At 39.2% G+C, this 23,329-nt stretch overlaps 1 protein-coding gene across 3 annotated transcripts in view; it reads left to right on the top strand.

Moving 5' to 3' along the window:
* The window catches only part of LOC117330878 (calcium-dependent protein kinase C-like), a 224,205-nt gene that overhangs the window by 122,505 nt on the left and 78,371 nt on the right, over positions 1-23,329 (top strand). For all 3 annotated transcript variants that reach the window (XR_004533415.1, XM_033889443.1, XM_033889433.1), the window contains exon 5: positions 14,495-14,623. Coding sequence is in view for 2 of the 3 variants with exons in the window: in XM_033889443.1 (XP_033745334.1) it covers positions 14,495-14,623 (129 nt within the window). In the remaining variant the exon portion in view is untranslated. The remainder of the gene's footprint in view (positions 1-14,494; positions 14,624-23,329) is intronic.

Below are 23,329 nucleotides of genomic sequence, written 5' to 3'. Positions count from 1 at the left end.
CATATTTACGTGGGTGTTGATATGATAACACTCATTGTTATATAGTAATTATGACATATTTACGTGGGTGTTGATATGATAACACTCATTGTTATATAGTTATTATGACATATTTACGTGGGTGTTGATATAATAACACTCATTGTTATATAGTAATTATGACATATTTACGTGGGTGTTGATATGATAACACTCATTGTTATATAGTAATTATGACATATTTACGTGGGTGTTGATATGATAACACTCATTGTTATATAGTAATTATGACATATTTACGTGGGTGTTGATATGATAACACTCATTGTTATATAGTAATTATGACATATTTACGTGGGTGTTGATATGATAACACTCATTGTTATATAGTAATTATGACATATTTACGTGGGTGTTGATATGATAACACTCATTGTTATATAGTTATTATGACATATTTACGTGGGTGTTGATATGATAACACTCATTGTTATATAGTAATTATGACATATTTACGTGGGTGTTGATATAATAACACTCATTGTTATATAGTAATTATGACATATTTACGTGGGTGTTGATATGATAACACTCATTGTTATATAGTAATTATAACATATTTACGTGAGTCCTGATATGATAACACTCATTGTTATATAGTAATTATGACATATTTACATGGGTGTTGATATGATAACACTCATTGTTATATAGTAATTATGACATATTTACGTGGGTGTTGATATGATAACACTCATTGTTATATAGTAATTATAACATATTTACGTGGGTGTTGATATGATAACACTCATTGTTATATAGTTATTATGACATATTTACGTGGGTGTTGATATGATAACACTCATTGTTATATAGTAATTATGACATATTTACGTGGGTGTTGATATAACACTCATTGTTATATAGTAATTATAACATATTTATGTGGGTGTTGATATAACACTCATTGTTATATAGTAATTATGACATATTTACGTGGGTGTTGATATGATAACACTCATTGTTATATAGTAATTATGACATATTTACGTGGGTGTTGATATAACACTCATTGTTATATAGTAATTATAACATATTTACGTGGGTGTTGATATGATAACACTCATTGTTATATAGTTATTATAACATATTTACGTGGGTGTTGATATGATAACACTCATTGTTATATAGTTATTATAACATATTTATGTGGGTGTTGATATGATAACACTCATTATTATATAGTAATTATAACATATTTACGTGGGTGTTGATATGATAACACTCATTGTTATATAGTAATTATGACATATTTACGTGGGTGTTGATATGATAACACTCATTGTTATATAGTAATTATAACATATTTACGTGGGTGTTGATATAATAACAATCATTGTTATATAGTAATTATGACATATTTACGTGGGTGTTGATATGATAACACTCATTGTTATATAGTTATTATAACATATTTACGTGGGTGTTGATATAATAACACTCATTGTTATATAGTAATTATAACATATTTACTAGGGTGTTGATATGATAACACTCATTGTTATATAGTAATTATGACATATTTACGTGGGTGTTGATATGATAACACTCATTGTTATATAGTAATTATAACATATTTACGTGGGTGTTGATATGATAACACTCATTGTTATATAGTAATTATAACATATTTACGTGGGTGTTGATATGATAACACTCATTGTTATATAGTAATTATAACATATTTACGTGGGTGTTGATATGATAACACTCATTGTTATATAGTTATTATGACATATTTACGTGGGTGTTGATATGATAACACTCATTGTTATATAGTAATTATAACATATTTACGTGGGTGTTGATATGATAACACTCATTGTTATATAGTTATTATGACATATTTACGTGGGTGTTGATATAATAACACTCATTGTTATATAGTTATTATGACATATTTACGTGGGTGTTGATATGATAACACTCATTGTTATATAGTTATTATGACATATTTACGTGGGTGTTGATATGATAACACTCATTGTTATATAGTAATTATGACATATTTACGTGGGTGTTGATATGATAACACTCATTGTTATATAGTAATTATGACATATTTACGTGGGTGTTGATATGATAACACTCATTGTTATATAGTAATTATAACATATTTACGTGGGTGTTGATATGATAACACTCATTGTTATATAGTTATTATGACATATTTACGTGGGTGTTGATATGATAACACTCATTGTTATATAGTAATTATGACATATTTACGTGGGTGTTGATATGATAACACTCATTGTTATATAGTAATTATGACATATTTACGTGGGTGTTGATATGATAACACTCATTGTTATATAGTAATTATAACATATTTACGTGAGTCCTGATATGATAACACTCATTGTTATATAGTAATTATGACATATTTACATGGGTGTTGATATGATAACACTCATTGTTATATAGTAATTATGACATATTTACGTGGGTGTTGATATGATAACACTCATTGTTATATAGTAATTATAACATATTTACGTGGGTGTTGATATGATAACACTCATTGTTATATAGTTATTATGACATATTTACGTGGGTGTTGATATGATAACACTCATTGTTATATAGTAATTATGACATATTTACGTGGGTGTTGATATAACACTCATTGTTATATAGTAATTATAACATATTTATGTGGGTGTTGATATGATAACACTCATTGTTATATAGTAATTATGACATATTTACGTGGGTGTTGATATGATAACACTCATTGTTATATAGTAATTATGACATATTTACGTGGGTGTTGATATAACACTCATTGTTATATAGTAATTATAACATATTTACGTGGGTGTTGATATGATAACACTCATTGTTATATAGTTATTATAACATATTTACGTGGGTGTTGATATGATAACACTCATTGTTATATAGTAATTATGACATATTTACGTGGGTGTTGATATGATAACACTCATTGTTATATAGTTATTATGACATATTTACGTGGGTGTTGATATAATAACACTCATTGTTATATAGTAATTATGACATATTTACGTGGGTGTTGATATGATAACACTCATTGTTATATAGTAATTATGACATATTTACGTGGGTGTTGATATGATAACACTCATTGTTATATAGTAATTATAACATATTTACGTGGGTGTTGATATGATAACACTCATTGTTATATAGTAATTATGACATATTTACGTGGGTGTTGATATGATAACACTCATTGTTATATAGTAATTATGACATATTTACGTGGGTGTTGATATGATAACACTCATTGTTATATAGTTATTATGACATATTTACGTGGGTGTTGATATGATAACACTCATTGTTATATAGTAATTATGACATATTTACGTGGGTGTTGATATAATAACACTCATTGTTATATAGTAATTATGACATATTTACGTGGGTGTTGATATGATAACACTCATTGTTATATAGTAATTATAACATATTTACGTGAGTCCTGATATGATAACACTCATTGTTATATAGTAATTATGACATATTTACATGGGTGTTGATATGATAACACTCATTGTTATATAGTAATTATGACATATTTACGTGGGTGTTGATATGATAACACTCATTGTTATATAGTAATTATAACATATTTACGTGGGTGTTGATATGATAACACTCATTGTTATATAGTTATTATGACATATTTACGTGGGTGTTGATATGATAACACTCATTGTTATATAGTAATTATGACATATTTACGTGGGTGTTGATATAACACTCATTGTTATATAGTAATTATAACATATTTATGTGGGTGTTGATATAACACTCATTGTTATATAGTAATTATGACATATTTACGTGGGTGTTGATATGATAACACTCATTGTTATATAGTAATTATGACATATTTACGTGGGTGTTGATATAACACTCATTGTTATATAGTAATTATAACATATTTACGTGGGTGTTGATATGATAACACTCATTGTTATATAGTTATTATAACATATTTACGTGGGTGTTGATATGATAACACTCATTGTTATATAGTTATTATAACATATTTATGTGGGTGTTGATATGATAACACTCATTATTATATAGTAATTATAACATATTTACGTGGGTGTTGATATGATAACACTCATTGTTATATAGTAATTATGACATATTTACGTGGGTGTTGATATGATAACACTCATTGTTATATAGTAATTATAACATATTTACGTGGGTGTTGATATAATAACAATCATTGTTATATAGTAATTATGACATATTTACGTGGGTGTTGATATGATAACACTCATTGTTATATAGTTATTATAACATATTTACGTGGGTGTTGATATGATAACACTCATTGTTATATAGTAATTATAACATATGTATGTGGGTGTTGATATGATAACACTCATTGTTATATAGTAATTATAACATATTTATGTGGGTGTTGATATGATAACACTCATTGTTATATAGTAATTATGACATATTTACGTGGGTGTTGATATGATATAACACTCATTGTTATATAGTTATTATAACATATTTACGTGGGTGTTGATATGATAACACTCATTGTTATATAGTAATTATAACATATTTACGTGGGTGTTGATATGATAACACTCATTGTTATATAGTAATTATAACATATTTACGTGGGTGTTGATATGATAACACTCATTGTTATATAGTAATTATAACATATTTATGTGGGTGTTGATATGATAACACTCATTGTTATATAGTAATTATGACATATGTATGTGGGTGTTGATATGATAACACTCATTGTTATATAGTAATTATAACATATTTACGTGGGTGTTGATATGATAACACTCATTGTTATATAGTAATTATAACATATTTACGTGGGTGTTGATATGATAACACTCATTGTTATATAGTAATTATAACATATTTATGTGGGTGTTGATATGATAACACTCATTGTTATATAGTAATTATGACATATTTACGTGGGTGTTGATATGATAACACTCATTGTTATATAGTTATTATGACATATTTACGTGGGTGTTGATATGATAACACTCATTGTTATATAGTAATTATAACATATTTACGTGGGTGTTGATATGATAACACTCATTGTTATATAGTTATTATGACATATTTACGTGGGTGTTGATATAACACTCATTGTTATATAGTAATTATGACATATTTATGTGGGTGTTGATATGATAACACTCATTGTTATATAGTAATTATGACATATTTACGTGGGTGTTGATATGATAACACTCATTGTTATATAGTAATTATAACATATTTACGTGGGTGTTGATATGATAACACTCATTGTTATATAGTAATTATAACATATTTACGTGGGTGTTGATATAACACTCACTGTTATATAGTAATTATGACATATTTATGTGGGTGTTGATATGATAACACTCATTGTTATATAGTTATTATAACATATTTACGTGGGTGTTGATATGATATAACACTCATTGTTATATAGTAATTATAACATATTTACGTGGGTGTTGATATGATAACACTCATTGTTATATAGTAATTATAACATATTTACGTGGGTGTTGATATAACACTCATTGTTATATAGTAATTATAACATATTTACGTGGGTGTTGATATGATAACACTCATTGTTATATAGTAATTATAACATATTTATGTGGGTGTTGATATGATAACACTCATTGTTATATAGTAATTATGACATATGTATGTGGGTGTTGATATGATAACACTCATTGTTATATAGTAATTATAACATATTTACGTGGGTGTTGATATGATAACACTCATTGTTATATAGTAATTATAACATATTTACGTGGGTGTTGATATGATAACACTCATTGTTATATAGTAATTATAACATATTTACGTGGGTGTTGATATAACACTCATTGTTATATAGTAATTATGACATATTTATGTGGGTGTTGATATGATAACACTCATTGTTATATAGTAATTATAACATATTTACGTGGGTGTTGATATGATAACACTCATTGTTATATAGTAATTATAACATATTTACGTGGGTGTTGATATAACACTCATTGTTATATAGTAATTATGACATATTTATGTGGGTGTTGATATGATAACACTCATTGTTATATAGTTATTATGACATATTTACGTGAGTCCTGATATGATAACAATCATTCATCTTTGGGCGACTTCCAATGTGTTATTAATTGTTCCACCCAAGAATATGATTCACATTGTCCAAATTATTTTTTTGTCATTTGATGTTAATGATATGAAAACATTTTGATATTTTGTTGTTAATTTTGTTTGTCCAATAAATATTCTTAAGCATTATGTTGACATAAGCATACCAAGTTTTATACTTGTTACCAAAAATGAATGGTTGAAATATATTGATCTCTACTGCCCACAGAACAATATTACATAATTAGCTAGATAAACTTTCTTCAGATCTGTATAGTTTAGAAACATTTTAGATCAAATTCTTCTATTTGTTTATACACAGGATCCTTATTATTTTGGATACTTTGGGGTTTTGTGTACACAGGAACCTAGATTAGTCTGGTCAAGTTCATGTTTGTCCATATAGTGGATCCTTGTCTATATGTTTGGACAAATGAGCTTCTATGCACATTGGAACATTTGTTTATTTGAAAATCGTGTTTTGATGTTAGGACATTGGAGCCCAAAAGAACTGCTAGTTTAGACACTTTTGTTTGTTGGTACATGCAGTGAAACACCGCTCATTTAGACACTTTGGTTTGTTGGTTTGTTGGTACATGCAGTGAAACACCGCTCATTTGGACACTTTGGTTTGTTGGTACATTAAGTAAAACACCGCTCATTTAGACACTTTGGTTTGTTGGTACATGCAGTGAAACACCGCTCATTTAGACACTTTGGTTTGTTGGTACATGAAGTAAAACACCGCTCATTTAGACACTTTGGTTTGTTGGTACATGCAGTAAAACACCGCTCATTTAGACACTTTGGTTTGTTGGTACATGCAGTAAAACACCGCTCATTTAGACACTTTGGTTTGTTGGTACATGCAGTGAAACACCGCTCATTTAGACACTTTGGTTTGTTGGTACATGCAGTGAAACACCGCTCATTTAGACACTTTGGTTTGTTGGTACGAGGGATGACATTTGAATGTAACTTTTTGTCAACTTCGTAAAACTGGATTTTGGTGAAGCTCGTGCATTCATATAAATGTCAAGTATGAGAGTACCTTGAACTAGTTTTTGTTTCACTGTTACTTCATTAGTGACCAGCTTTTACTAGTGTTTTGTTGAATGTTGTCTTAGTAACAAGCTATAACTAGCGTCTTGTTGAATGTTGTCTTAGTATAGCTATAACTAGCGTTTTGTTGAATGTTGTCTTAGTATAGCTATAACTAGCGTTTTGTTGAATGTTGTCTTAGTATAGCTATAACTAGCGTTTTGTTGAATGTTGTCTGAAGAAACGAGCTTTAACTAGCGTTTTGTTGAATGTTGTCTTAGTAACAAGTTTTAACTAGCATTTTGATGAATGTTGTCTTAGTAACAAGCTTTAACTAGCATTTTGTTGAATGTTGTCTGAAGTAACAAGCTTTAATTAGCGTTTTGTTGAATGTTGTCTGAAGAAACGAGCTTTAACTAGCGTTTTGTTGAATGTTGTCTTAGTAACAAGCTTTAACTAGCATTTTGATGAATGTTGTCTTAGTAACAAGCTTTAACTAGCGTTTTGTTGAATGTTGTCTGAAGTAACAAGCTTTAATTTGCGTTTTGTTGAATTTTGTCTTCTAAGCAACCAACTTTAACTGGCGTTTCATGACAAGCAACATGGATATATAAGTAAGATGAAAATGGGTGCTATCTAGCCGTCAAGGAAGGATAGTCTGATGAAATGATGACAGTAACCCAAGGGACATTTCCCAATAAGTTATGATGAAATGCATTAATAGATCATATACTTAGACCCATTAAAGGACCAAAATAGTATCGTTATGTGTTAGGCGCTGACATTACACAGTCCACAAGCCGAGAGTGCAGACGTGCCATGCTTGTAGTTGATCACTCGTGAAGCTTTGGAATGGCCTTGTCATTTCTTTTAAACACAGCAGTTAATCAACTTACTGTAAATTCAGCTCATAATAACGGCAAACAAGTATGGCTATACTGTATTTGAAAATGGAAATGTAAGCATTTCCACACAGCAGACAAGTTCCTCTGTTAGCATCCTGTGTCTTGTGTATGCTGTGAACATTTGTGAAATCTGCCTTTTGAATTTCTCTGATCAGGCAGTTTTGTTCTTTAATATAGAACCTTATCTCAGAAACAAGTCCTCATAAGTCTGTCATTCCTTTCTTCAGTCCTTCCAAACTAATCCAGTCTGAATCTCCTACCACTGCTTGTCACTGTAACTTCTTAGTTGGGTCATAGGTTCATGTAGATCAGGCAATGTGTCGTGTACCAAAAGTAGGTCGCATTGACCTAGAATTTGAATTTGATCTAGATTAAAAAAAGTTTGTCCAGACTCCATTTTCTACACTTTTTGTCACTGGACCGAGATGAGGTAGTGTATCGTTTACAAAAGTAGGTCACTCGGATGTACATTATGACCTTTTTCTTACATCAAAATTGCTTTTTTGGCATAAAATTTGCTGAATTGTATTGTTAATAATTGTGAGGTGAGTGTGTGTTTCTCCTGTTGAGATGTTCTGCACAGTTAATGTCAATCACTCATTAGATGTGAGAGGATAATGATAATGACAGTTTTTTGTGGTCTGAGATAGCAATAATGTGGGGTCTAATTGGAAATATCTTATTTCCCTGTATAGAGTATTTAAATTTATTGTAAAATTTTGCATAAAGATTCATTTCTGGCTCAATAGCATGGATATGTATATTTGATAAACATCAACTAGACATATCCTTTTCTTTTCAGTGTGTTTGTCATCAGTCTGCATCATACTGTATAATACAATTAACTGGTCAGGCCTTGACAAGCACAAATAGTGGACACGAATTGCATAAACATCTGTTGGGGCCAAGTGATGAAGTTGGTCAGGAAGGAATGGCCCAATAATTACCTCATCACTGAGGTATTGCTTTGTCCTTCGCTGAAATGGCTATTTATCGTATTGTTCCCGACAAAACCATAGATGATTGGATGAGAAAGACATGGTGTGTTTGAGACAGCACTAATGAAAGGGTTTCCAGTCTTGAGGTGATATTGCACCAATAGGGAAAATATAGCAGAAATAAAGTCTTCAAAATACTTTTTTTTTTTTTTTTTGATGGTTTAATGTTTTTTATAGAAATCTTGACAAGTAATTTATTTATAAAAATTAAATTGATTTTTATAAGAATGCATCATGGTGTTGAACTTTCTGATAGTAACAAATATTCCTCACTGTCAAACGATGTCTCCCTGTCTGAGCTCGGATATTTACATGTTAGATATTGATGAGCCGATTGTCCAGATTTGGCGCCATTATTCCTTTATATATTATGGACACTATATTTACAGTATATTGGCATTCTGATGATGATAAACATGGCTATGTTTGTACATAGTTAATTCCAACAGGCTGGCAATGATTTGGTCTGATATAGGAGAGGATGGTGTTGGTAATTGGTCCGACAGACACCATTTTCTGTTCTGCTAGGACACTATTGTCCAATGACTTATATGGAATTCCAAGAACAAAAAAAACCCTAATGTGTTCCGTATATTAGTGTATACGCTAGGTCTAAACCCTGTCACTGGGAGAGCTTTGCAGCAGATTCAATTACAGAATGAAACTGCCTCATGGTCAGGGCAGATGAGCGGATGATGGGGAATGGAGGCTAGGTGATAGCTGGGTCTGTTTGTGATTGACTTGCCTGGTTATTTGTGCCCTCAGATTCCTGTGTAAAGAGTTCAATGAAGGATCTCTTACCCCTCATTGATTTCAGAGGTCTCCTCAGATCAATCTTATTTACTTCTTCACTGTAAATAAATTATACTTGCAGTTCATACAGATGAAATTAACTAAAAAAAGGCAACTTTCAAAAAATGATACCTTTAATATTTTAATTACTTGTGTCTTAGTTGAAGTGTATAACTGGAGAAGGTTTTTTTTTTCCTGTTGAAGTGTATAAATGGAGAAGGTTTTTTTTTTCCTGCTTCATTGCAGACCTGTTCACTGACACAAGTAGTATGACACGTAACTAGATTGTAGTGTCTTCCAGTAGAACGAGTTTGTGGATGTCCTCAAGGTGCTTTGATATATTGGAATGTCAGACACACTGCCCATGTGTATTTGTAAGATTTGTCATTTGGGAATCTCTCCAGGTGCCTTCGAAAACAATTATGACTTGGAAGATTAATGTTGACGGTGTAATAAATTGTTTCTCATTGGTACAATTATCTTTTTCTGCATGTGATAACTCATTTTTCCTGAAGCAATATTCCAATTAGTGTAATGATAAACTTGTGTACCTTATAACCCCTAAATACCTGTATGTTTCAGTTCCCTAGGGATTCAGGACTATTAGTTCTCTGTATCCTGTATCATTAGGGTTCTATAAAATCAAGCTAAGATGTTGCAGACTTGGTAAGGAAGCAGCCCTATCACAGACAAATCATTCAGTTTTTAAGGGTGAATTTTTGTTATGGTCACTTGAGACAAAGACTAATCTAATTGCCTATATTGTCCATCATCATGCATCCATAAACAATTTACATTTTCAACTTCTTTTGAGAAATCCCTGAACCAATTTCAGTGAAATTTTTCAGAAACCTTCCATAGCCAAAGGTCAACCAAATTGTGAATTGTATGGTCTTAACTCTGAGGGGCAGGACCAAAAGTGTTAAATTGATTTAAATTTAAAAAATCTTCACAAGACCCCTAAAAAGTACAAATACTCTTCATATGTGCAAGGGTCTTAAGGTGCTTTACAAAAATTATGAATTTCGTGATCCTTGGGTCTCATGTTTTCCCCTTGGGAGGGGGTAAACTTAACTATAGTTTATAGAGGGAAATCACATTTTTGACTTTTATTTGTTTGATCTCTTTTTGAAATCATTGTAACTTGTTCAAAATTATCAGTATGGGCTGACAGTTTGATGGTATGCACATGTTGGCCCTGACTTACCCCCTGGGCTGATGGGCAGGGCCAAAAAGGGTATATTTCTATACTTAGGTGACAGTTAAGGCCCATGAACCTCTTGTTACCTTCAATATTATTTTTTAAGCCACCTGAGACAAAGTCTCCAGTGACCTATTCTAATCGGCCTTTGTTCGTCGTCGTCCATCGTCTGTTGTGCATCTGTAAACAGTTTACATTTTCGACTTTTTCTCCAAAACTGCTGAACCAAATTCAGTGAAATTTAAAAGGTAGCTTCTATGGCTAAAGGTCAACCAAAATTGTGATTTATATGGTCCCCACCCCTAGGGGCTTGAGGGGCGGAGGGCCAAAAAGGGTCAAATTAACTCAAACTTCAAAAATCTTCTTCTCTTCTCTCAGATATGGTGGAATCAAATTTTCTTCGTAGATGGTAGGGTCTGAAGGTGATTTACCAACAAGTGTGAATTTCATGACCCTGGGGTCTCACATTTGCCCCTGGGGAGGGGGTAAACTTTACTATAGTTTATATAAGGAAATCACAATTTAACTATGATTTGTTGGATTTCTATTGGATTTCATTCTAATTTCTTTAACATTATCAGCATGGGATGACAGGTTAATGGTATGCACATGGTGGCCCTAACCAAACCCATGGGGCCAATTAAATTAATTGAAATGTTTTAAATCTCAGTGGACCGTTAAGGCCCATGGACCTCTTGTTTCATTAAGTATTGCGGATAGTTGAACAACAATAGAATGATCAGATGTTATGATATTTGTGAAACTCAAAAGATTTACATAGTTCTATAGATATTCAAAAACAATTCGAACTCTGTCAATTTGTCCTTTAATTTGAAGGAGTCTGTGTGTCACATTCTCCATGGTATATCTGGTATAATATTTCACCTGTGGCTGCCAAACTTAGCATTTAAGTTCATGAGATGGGAAAGATCAGGTGCTCCCCCCCCCCCCCCCCCCCCCCCCCCCCCCCCCATAATTTACAGTCGGTTGTTAGATGCCGATCTTGAAAAGGAAAAATTGGTTGATGTGTCTCACTATATACAGAGTTGTCACCCTTTGTTGATTTTCAAGCAGAAGCTGGGACCAGCAGCTGAGAACTATATGAATTGCTTGTGTTATCAACTCTGCCATTTATTCTCTGGCTGAAACAAATAATATTGTTGTGCATTTAAAGTTAAGATGGGTATTTGAAATAGCTAGTATCAAAGATATGAGGCTGTTGAGATTCAGCTTCTAGTACTTCACCAGGGTATTGAGTCATGCTTGCCATCAGTGTTTTGCCATCGCTTCAGATAGGGAGGTAAAATTATGCCATATAAATCCAGGATAAAGCTATAAACTTTGGTAGTGCCCAACATACCTACCCCTAAGGGAACCATGTACTAGATTTAGGTGCATTGAAGTGAATAAGCAGGTTTCTTTATTGTGTAGTAAAAAGCGGAGATATTATACCCACAGGTACCTGTTGTAGTTGGTGTACTATGTGGTATAAAGGCACCAACACGACAAGTCACAACAACTAGGAGTGTTCAAACACCAATGAAGCTACAGATAAGGTCAAAATAAAAGTTTTCAGTCAAGTCTGTATTCTTTAAGGGCCTGATTAGAAAGTTCCAATTTTAGATGGATCTCTCTTTGGTTAAGTTAATACAAATTCAGTTAACAAGAAAATAACCATTACTGGAAGTAGTAAAAATCACCTTTTAACATCAGTGCTATCAGAAGTAAAGACATAATTATCTATATTTTTCCAACAATAAGCCCAGCCTGTCTTTTGTAGTTCAGTACAATAAGATCACTCTGTCCATTGTAGTTCAGTACAATAAGCTCACTCTGTCCATTGTAGTTCAGTACAATAAGCTCACTCTGTCCATTGTAGTTCGATCAGTACAATAAGCTCACTCTGTCCATTGTAGTTCAGTACAATAAGCTCACTCTGTCCATTGTAGTTCAGTACAATAAGCTCACTCTGTCCATTTGTAGTTCAGTACAATAAGCTCACTCTGTCCATTGTAGTTCAGTACAATAAGCTCACTCTGTCCATCGTAGTTCAGTACAATAAGCTCACTCTGTCCATTGTAGTTCAGTACAATAAGCTCACTCTGTCCATCGTAGTTCAGTACAATAAGCTCACTCTGTCCATTGTAGTTCAGTACAATAAGCTCACTCTGTCCATTGTAGTTCAGTACAATAAGCTCACTCTGTCCATCGTAGTTCAGTACAATAAGCTCACTCTGTCCATTGTAGTTCAGTACAATAAGCTCACTCTGTCCATTGTAGTTCAGTACAATAAGATCACTCTGTCCATTGTAGTTCAGTACAATAAGCTCACTCTGTCCATCGTAGTTCAGTACAATAAGCTCACTCTGTCCATCGTAGTTCAGTACAGTAAGATCACTCTGTCCATTGTAGTTCAGTACAATAAGCTCACTCTGTACATTGTAGTTCAGTACAATAAGCTCACTCTCCATTGTAGTTCAGTACAATAAGCTCACTCTCCATTGTAGTTTATGTTATTGCATTGTTCTGCAGGAAGTCTATCCCTGACTTTTGGTCAAAGTGTATGTTTTACACTTCTTGGGACATTGCAGAAAAATTACAATAGATCTAAATTATTGCAAAACCTAGTTAAAACCACCATTATTTGATTGGCATAATAATTGTAGAGTTTTGAGTTCATTTACTTGTTAATGATAATTACTGATAAGAAATGCATTTTTTTTAATTTCCATTTAGATGAATTTTTAATAGAAAAAAAAATTAAAATATTGCCACTCTCAGTAAAAAATTAGCAACAGGCATCATAGCCATCTTTCCATTCTGAGTCTGATGGTAGATTCAGTAATGGCTGTGGATCTGTGTTTGGATTTCACAGGATATAAACTGTGTTCTTGTATTGCTGTTCTTATTTTGATAAAGATTGTATCTATCCTTACACTTGGATACAATTAAAGTTTGTTTCCATTTCCATAACAACAGATATAGTCTTTTATTCTAGAGAGAGTTTCCACCTCTATTAGAAGAATGCCTGAGATTACAGACCACTTTTAAAAACCTCTCATTGTTGTTAATTTGATTTTAGCAGAAACTATATGAGAAAAAGACCAACCATTTTGGGAGACACTTCCCATTTCAAGTTATATCTAAGTGGTCTGTCCGTAAACAGAATTGAAATTAGATTGTGTTATAGATTACATTAAGGAGTTTGAAACTAAATAGAGAAATGTTCATTTTTCTTCTCAAATGTACCAAAAAAAATCAGGATTAAAATTTTGCACCGTGATCAAATGCCACTATTTCACATATGAATGAACAATTTGTTTTCTGTGTATTTTCAGCATGTGATATGAATGTCCATAAAAGATGTGAAAAGAATGTGCCAAAGCTCTGCGGTATGGACCATACGGAGAGGAGAGGTCGTATTTACATCAAGGTTCACATGGACGGCCAGAAGATGGTTGCCCATGGTATGTAGCCTATTGTCAAACAGTTAAATTGACCTTGGTATGTAAGTATGTTGTCAAACAGTTAAATTGACCTTGGTTGGTAAGTTTGTTGTAAACAGTTAAATTGACCTTGGTATATAAGTTTGTTGTAAATAGTTAAATTGACCTTGGTTGGTAAGTTTGTTGTAAACAGTTAAATTGACCTTGGTTTGTAAGTTTGTTGTAAACAGTTAAATTGACCTTGAAATGTAAGGTTGTTCATCTTGGCGTATAATTCACCATATTAGCTGGTTTTTATCTGGCAGTAAACCTCTATGCATGGTAAATCTGTCTGGAATCAAGAAAAATTCTAACCCACACCTTTTCCTTGTCCTGTATTGAACCAATGCCCTAATTTTAGTTAACATACCTGTGTTGTTCCACCTGGGCTAATTACAGGATATATAGCTTGCAATTGTCTGAAATAGTATATTCAACTGGTGGAGGGTCATGACACAACCTCCAGGTAATGACATTCCAGTGGGATGACACTTTAAATGGTCCTATCACTAGTGAGCACCAGAGTTGAATCGCCACTGCGAGAACCCACTTTAAATGTGATTGTAAACAATGGCATATTGCCAACAATTCACTGTGATTGTAAACAATGGCATATTGCCAACAATTCACTATGAGATAATCTGAAGGTCCATATAAATTGTGTAAGGCCAGCAGTTCACCTCTCTGATAATAATAACATATGATCCATTGATATAGGCTTCAGGTTCTTCATGCATTTTGTATTCTGTAATACTTTATACAGAAACAAATCTTAGACTTTCTCTTATATATGTCACCCTAGAGATTGGACGGTCATTTTCAATAGATCTTAGACTTTCCCTAATCTGTCACCTTACAGATGGGAAGATCATTTTTGATAGCTGTGTTTTAAGTATGAGTTATGGTGACTTTTGACTACAGATAAGATTTCTTTGCTTCCTGAATTATCATCAAATCCTTTATAACTATTAAAATATTATCTGTCTGCAAAGGGATGGTATGTAGAGAAACCCTGAATGTTGATTGTTGTGTGTAGAATGATAGGTTTATCATTCTGTCCATTCCTCGTGAGAAAAACTGTGGGTGTTTATTGCTGTTTTGAAATCAATAAAGTTTGTAGTAGAGGAAGTGCAACAAAGAGCTGTGAAATTGCCTTGTGGATGTGAAATGAAAATACAGTTTCTGTTGAAATTAGAAGCAAGTAGAAAGTATCATAGGAAAATTGCTAATTGTAATGGAGTGGCGGTCCAATTGGACTGGAATAATTGAGTCTTTTATTGGAATGTTTAGATGACAATTATGGATAGAGGTTCTGTAGAACCTGTTTACTGATTAATTACAGATTTATTCATTCTCAATCATCAAACAATGATGTTGAGGATTAATTTTTTCATGAGAAGAATTAATTTTGGATTGCAGCTCCATAGGCCTACTTAGTTACAGTACAATTTCTATTAATGTAATGGTGGAGAATGTTCTGTTTATCAGTACTCTAGCAGCATCTGATTATTTGAGGGATTTTTATCAAACTTCACACAATGATAAAGGTCAAGGTCACTGTTAGTATCTTTAGCAGGGGCTGGTAGGGGACATGTGTTGCTTTAGCAATACCATGTTTGCTTGTTCGTTTTTTTTATGCAAAAAATACCTTTTCTTTTTTAAGCTTTGCATGGTTACAATGTAGTTTTTATTCCCCCTTCATCTGAAAAGTGTGCAATAGTTTGCAGTAAAAAATTGGCCACAACTCTCCATTGTATTCACAATGAAGGGGAGGATAATCTCCATTGTATTCACAATGAAGGAGAGTATAATCTTCATTGTATCACAATGAAGCAGAGTATAATCTCCATTGTATTCACAATGAAGGAGAGTATAATCTCCATTGTATTCACAATGAAGGAGAGTATAATCTCCATTGTATCACAATGAAGGAGAGTATAATCTCCATTGTATTCACAATGAAGGAGAGTATAATATCCGTTGTATTCACAATGAAGGAGAGTATAATATCCGTTGTATTCACAATGAAGGAGAGTATAATATCCGTTGTATTCACAATGAAGGAGAGTATAATATCCGTTGTATTCACAATGAAGGAGAGTATAATTTCCCACACATAGTTTACTGTAATATAACATTAAACAGTCCTATCTCATCAAGCCAGTGTATAGTATACCCACTCAGCATAGAGCTACCTAATTACTGGGTCACAGAGTGCAGACTAGTTTATAGTCTCCCCTACAGGAAACACTAAACAATAACAGATAATGCTAAACAATTTTCATAACATTTTATGTAGAGTGAAAACACATTTCCTCAACAGGTGATATACAGTTTTGATCTAGTGATGTTGCAAGTCATTTAGCCAAACACAAAGAGAGGCAACCCACAGTCGTAGGTTCCCTAATCTAATAAGTCTGTGGTGACTTAAAGAAATTTAGAGCATGTACTTTAGGGTGAAATAGACTGTTGATGGCTGTGGTTGTACTTTAGGGTGAAATTGACTGTTGATGGCTGTGGTTAGTACAGCTAATCAGATCAGACAATCCAAAGGTAAAATCGCTAGGGAGATAATAGAGGACCAGTAAAGATGTTATACGTAATAGAAACGATATTACAAAGGCAGATCTTAGAGGGAGTAGGGTAGGGGTGTCTCTGGGAGTAGGGTAGGGGTGTCTGTGGGAGTAGGGTAGGGGTGTCTGGGAGTAGGGTAGGGGTGTCTCTGGGAGTAGGGTAGGGGTGTCTCTGGGAGTAGGGTAGGGGTGTCTGGGAGTAGGGTAGGGGTGTCTGTGGGAGTAGGGTAGGGGTGTCTCTGTGAGTAGGGTAGGGGTGTCTGTAGGAGTAGGGTAGGGGTGTCTGTTGGAGTAGGGTAGGGGTGTCTCTGGGAGTAGGGTAGGGGTGTCTGTGAAAGTAGGGTAGGGGTGTCTGTTGGAGTAGGGTAGGGATGTCTCTGGGAGTAGGGTAGGGGTGTCTCTGGGAGTAGGGTAGGGGTGTCTGTTGGAGTAGGGTAGGGGTGTCTCTGGGAGTAGGGTAGGGGTGTCTGGGAGTAGGGTAGGGGTGTCTGGGAGTAGGGTAGGGGTGTCTGTTGGAGTAGGGTAGGGGTGTCTGTAGGAGTAGGGTAGGGGTGTCTGTGGGAGTAGGGTAGGGGTGTCTGTTGGAGTAGGGTAGGGGTGTCTGTTGTAGTAGGGTAGGGGTGTCTCTGTGAGTAGGGTAGGGGCGTCTGTGGGAGTAGGGTAGGGGTGTCTGTTGGAGTAGGGTAGGGATGTCTCTGGGAGTAGGGTAGGGATGTCTCTGGGAGTAGGGTAGGGGTGTCTGTGGGAGTAGGGTAGGGGTGTCTGTGGGAGTAGGGTAGGGGCGTCTGTGGGAGTAGGGTAGGGGTGTCTGTGGGAGTAGGGTAGGGGTGTCTCTGTGAGTAGGGTAGGGGTGTCTGTTGGAGTAGGGTAGGGGTGTCTGTGGGAGTAGGGTAGGGGCGTCTGTGGGAGTAGGGTAGGGGTGTCTCTGTGAGTAGGGTAGGGGTGTCTGTTGGAGTAGGGTAGGGGTGTCTCTGGGAGTAGGGTAGGGGTGTCTGTGAAAGTAGGGTAGGGGTGTCTGTTGGAGTAGGGTAGGGATGTCTCTGGGAGTAGGGTAGGGGTGTCTCTGGGAGTAGGGTAGGGGTGTCTGTTGGAGTAGGGTAGGGGTGTCTCTGGGAGTAGGGTAGGGGTGTCTGGGAGTAGGGTAGGGGTGTCTGGGAGTAGGGTAGGGGTGTCTGTTGGAGTATGGTAGGGGTGTCTGTTGGAGTAGGGTAGGGTGTCCTGTGGGAGTAGGGTAGGGGTGTCTGTTGGAGTAGGGTAGGGGTGTCTGTTGTAGTAGGGTAGGGGTGTCTCTGTGAGTAGGGTAGGGGCGTCTGTGGGAGTAGGGTAGGGGTGTCTGTTGGAGTAGGGTAGGGATGTCTCTGGGAGTAGGGTAGGGATGTCTCTGGGAGTAGGGGTAGGGGTGTCTGTGGGAGTAGGGTAGGGGTGTCTGTGGGAGTAGGGTAGGGGTGTCTGTGGGAGTAGGGTAGGGGTGTCTGTGGGAGTAGGGTAGGGGTGTCTCTGTGAGTAGGGTAGGGGTGTCTGTTGGAGTAGGGTAGGGGTGTCTGTTGGGATGTAGGGAAGGGCGCCCTTGGATTGGTAGGGGTTTTCTGTAGTGGTAGGGTGTCTGTTGGAGTGGGGTAGGGGTGGTCTCTGTGGAGGGGGGTTAGGGTGTCCGTGGGAGTAGGGTAGGGGTTTCGTGGGAAAGTAAGGGTTTAGGGGTGTCTCTGTGGGAAGGGTAGGGTCCTTGGACGTAAGGGTGGGGGGCGTCTGTGGAGTTGTTAGGGTGTTCTGTTGGATTTGGGTGTAGGGGTCTGTGGGAGTAGGGTAGGGGTTCTGTGGGGATTAGGTAATGGGTGGTTTTCTGTTTGTGGGGTGTAGGGGTGTTTGTTGGGATTTAGGGTAGGGTGTTTTGGGATTAGGTAAGGGGGGTCCTGTGGGGGATTAGGGTGGATGTTCTTTTGGAGTAGTTAGGGATTCCTTTTTGGGATTAGGGTAGGGTTTGTCTCTGGGAGATAGGGATGTCTTCCTGGGATTAGGTAGGGATGTCTTGGGAGTTAGGGTAGGGGCGTCTGTGGGAGTAGGGTAGGGTGTCTGTTGGAGTAGTGGTAGGGTGTCTTTTGGAAAGTAGGGTGGGGTGTCTCTGGGATGGGAAAGGGGTGTTCTGTGAGTAGGGTAGGGTTCTTTTGGAGTAGGGTAGGGTGTCTGTTTTGTGGGTGGTAGGGGGTGTTCTGTGGGAGTAGGGTAGGGCTTTTGGGAGTAGGGAGGGTTTCTGTTGGAGTAGGGTAGGGGTTGTCTTTTTGGAGTAGGGTGGGTGTCTGGGGTAGTAGGGTAGGGCTGTCTTGTGGAGTTGGTGGGGTTCGTAGTTTGGATGTCGCGGTAGTCATTAGGGTGTTCTGGAGTAGGGTAGGGGTTGTTGTGCCGATTGGTAGGGGGTCTGGAGTAGGGTAGGGGTGGCTGGGAGTAGGGTAGGGGTGTCTGAGAGTAGGGTAGGGGTGTCTGTTGGAGTAGGGTAGGGGTGTCTCTGGAGTAGGGTAGGGGTGTCCTGTGGGAGTAGGGTAGGGGTTGTCTGTTGGAGTAGGGTAGGGATGTCTCTGGGAGTAGGGTAGGGTGTCTCTGGGAGTAGGGTAGGGGGTGTCTCTGTGAGTAGGGTAGGGGGTGGTCTGTTGGAGTAGGGTAGGGGGTGTCTGTTGGAGTAGGGTAGGGGTGTCTGTGGGAGTAGGGTAGGGGTGTCTCTGTGAGTAGGGTAGGGGTGTCTGTTGGAGTAGGGTAGGGGTGTCTGTTGGAGTAGGGTAAGGGGTGTCTGTGGGAGTAGGGTAGGGATGTCTCTGGGAGTAGGGTAGGGGGTGTCTCTGTGAGTAGGGTAGGGATGTCGTCTGGGAGTAGGGTAGGGGTGTCTGTGGGAGTAGGGGTAGGGGTGTCTGTGGGAGTAGGGTAGGGGTGTCTGTGGGAGTAGGGTAGGGGTGTCTGTTGGAGTAGGGTAGGGGTGTCTGTGGGAGTAGGGTAGGGGTGTCTCTGTGAGTAGGGTAGGGGTGTCTCTGGGAGAAGGGTAGGGGCGTCTCTGTGAGTAGGGTAGGGGTGTCTCTGTGAGTAGGGTAGGGATGTCTGTGGGAGTAGGGTAGGGATGTCTGTGGGAGTAGGGTAGGGGTGTCTGGGAGTAGGGTAGGGGTGTCTGGGAGTAGGGTAGGGGTGTCTGTTGGAGTATGGTAGGGGTGTCTGTTGGAGTAGGGTAGGGGTGTCTGTGGGAGTAGGGTAGGGGTGTCTGTTGGAGTAGGGTAGGGGTGTCTGTTGTAGTAGGGTAGGGGTGTCTCTGTGAGTAGGGTAGGGGCGTCTGTGGGAGTAGGGTAGGGGTGTCTGTTGGAGTAGGGTAGGGATGTCTCTGGGAGTAGGGTAGGGATGTCTCTGGGAGTAGGGTAGGGGTGTCTGTGGGAGTAGGGTAGGGGTGTCTGTGGGAGTAGGGTAGGGGCGTCTGTGGGAGTAGGGTAGGGGTGTCTGTTGGAGTAGGGGTAGGGGTGTCTCTGGGAGTAGGGTAGGGGGTTCTGGGAGTAGGGATAGGGGTGTCGTGGGATTAGGGTAGGGGTGGCCTGTTGGAGTATGGTAGGTGGTGGTCCTGTTGGAGTAGGGTAGGTGGTGTCTGTGGGAGTAGGGTAAGGGGTGGTCTGTTGGAGTAGGGTAGGGGGTGTCCGGTTGGGAGTATTGGTAGGGTGTCTCCGGTGAGTAGGGTAGGGGCGTCCTGTGGGAGTAGGGGTATGGGTGTCTGTTGAGGAGTAGGTGTAAGGGATGTCTCTTGGGAGTAGGGGTAGGGAGTGTCGCCGGGGAGTAAGGGTAGGGGTGTCTGTGGTGGGAGTAAGGGGTAGGGGTGTCTGTGGGAGTAAGGGTAGGGCGTCTGTGGGAGTAGGGGAGTGGGTGTCTGTGGGAGTAGGGTAGGGGTGTTCTCTGGGAGGTAGGGGTAGGGGTGTCTGTTGGAGTAGGGTAGGGGTGTCTGTGGGAGTAGGGTAGGGGCGTCTGTGGGAGTAGGGTAGGGGTGTCTCTGTGAGTAGGGTAGGGGTGTCTGTTGGAGTAGGGTAGGGGTGTCTCTGGGAGTAGGGTAGGGGTGTCTGTGAAAGTAGGGTAGGGGTGTCTGTTGGAGTAGGGTAGGGATGTCTCTGGGAGTAGGGTAGGGGTGTCTCTGGGAGTAGGGTAGGGGTGTCTGTTGGAGTAGGGTAGGGGTGTCTCTGGGAGTAGGGTAGGGGTGTCTGGGAGTAGGGTAGGGGTGTCTGGGAGTAGGGTAGGGGTGTCTGTTGGAGTATGGTAGGGGTGTCTGTTGGAGTAGGGTAGGGGTGTCTGTGGGAGTAGGGTAGGGGTGTCTGTTGGAGTAGGGTAGGGGTGTCTGTTGTAGTAGGGTAGGGGCTGTCTCTGTGAGTAGGGTAGAGGGGCGTCTGTGGGAGTAGGGTAGGGTAGGGGTGTCTGTTGGAGTAGGGTAGGGATGTCTCTGGGAGTAGGGTAGGGGTGTCTCTGGGGAGTAGGGTAGGGGTGTCTGTGGGAGTAGGGTAGGGGTGTCTGTGGGAGTAGGGTAGGGGCGTCTGTGGGAGTAGGGTAGGGGTGTCTGTGGGGAGTAGGGTAGGGGTGTCTCTGTGAGTAGGGTAGGGGTGTCTGTTGGAGTAGGGTAGGGGTGTCTGTGGGAGTAGGGTAGGGGCGTCTGTGGGAGTAGGGTAGGGGTGTCTCTGTGAGTAGGGTAGGGGTGTCTGTTGGAGTAGGGTAGGGGTGTCTCTGTGAGTAGGGTAGGGGTGTCTGTGGGAGTAGGGTAGGGGTGTCTGTGGGAGTAGGGTAGGGGTGTCTCTGTGAGAAGGGTAGGGGTGTCGCTTGGAGTAGGGTAGGGGCGTCTGTGGGAGTAGGGTAGGGGTGTCTGTTGGAGTAGGGTAGGGGTGTCTGTTGGAGTAGGGTAGGGGTGTCTGTGGGAGTAGGGTAGGGGTGTCTCTGTGAGTAGGGTAGGGGTGTCTGTTGGAGTAGGGTAGGGGTGTCTGTGGGAGTAGGGTAGGGGCGTCTGTGGGAGTAGGGTAGGGATGTCTGTTGGAGTAGGGTAGGGATGTCTCTGGGAGTAGGGTAGGGATGTCTCTGGGAGTAGGGTAGGGATGTCTCTGGGAGTAGGGTAGGGATGTCTCTGGGAGTAGGGTAGGGGCGTCTGTGGGAGTAGGGTAGGGGTGTCTGTTGGAGTAGGGTAGGGGTGTCTGTTGGAGTAGGGTAGGGGTGTCTCTGGGAGTAGGGTAGGGGTGTCTCTGTGAGTAGGGTAGGGGTGTCTGTTGGAGTAGGGTAGGGGTGTCTGTTGGAGTAGGGTAGGGGTGTCTGTGGGAGTAGGGTAGGGGCGTCTGTGGGAGTAGGGTAGGGGTGTCTGTTGGAGTAGGGGTAGGGGTGTCTGTTGGAGTAGGGTAGGGGTGTCTGTGGGAGTAGGGTAGGGGCGTCTGTGGGAGTAGGGTAGGGGTGTCTGTGGGAGTAGGGTAGGGGTGTCTCTGGGAGTAGGGTAGGGGTGTCTGGGAGTAGGGTAGGGGTGTGGCTGGGAGTAGGGTAGGGGTGTCTGGGAGTAGGGTAGGGGTGTGGCTGGGAGTAGGGTAGGGGTGTCTCTGAGAGTAGGGTAGGGGTGTCTGTTGGAGTAGGGTAGGGGTGTCTCTGGGAGTAGGGTAGGGGTGTCTGTGGGAGTAGGGTAGGGGTGTCTGTTGGAGTAGGGTAGGGATGTCTCTGGGAGTAGGGTAGGGGTGTCTCTGGAGTAGGGTAGGGGTGTCTCTGTGAGTAGGGTAGGGGTGTCTGTTGGAGTAGGGTAGGGGTGTCTGTTGGAGTAGGGTAGGGGTGTCTGTGGGAGTAGGGTAGGGGTGTCTCTGTGAGTAGGGTAGGGGTGTCTGTTGGAGTAGGGTAGGGGTGTCTGTTGGAGTAGGGTAGGGGTGTCTGTGGGAGTAGGGTAGGGATGTCTCTGGGAGTAGGGTAGGGGTGTCTCTGTGAGTAGGGTAGGGATGTCTCTGGGAGTAGGGTAGGGGTGTCTGTGGGAGTAGGGTAGGGGTGTCTGTGGGAGTAGGGTAGGGGTGTCTGTGGGAGTAGGGTAGGGGTGTCTGTTGGAGTAGGGTAGGGGTGTCTGTGGGAGTAGGGTAGGGGTGTCTCTGTGAGTAGGGTA

This window comes from Pecten maximus, chromosome 1 (assembly GCF_902652985.1).
Source record: "Pecten maximus chromosome 1, xPecMax1.1, whole genome shotgun sequence".
NCBI lineage: Eukaryota > Metazoa > Mollusca > Bivalvia > Pectinida > Pectinidae > Pecten > Pecten maximus.
The sequence above is the reverse complement of the archived record's forward strand: the minus strand, read 5'-3'. Positions and strand labels throughout refer to the sequence as shown.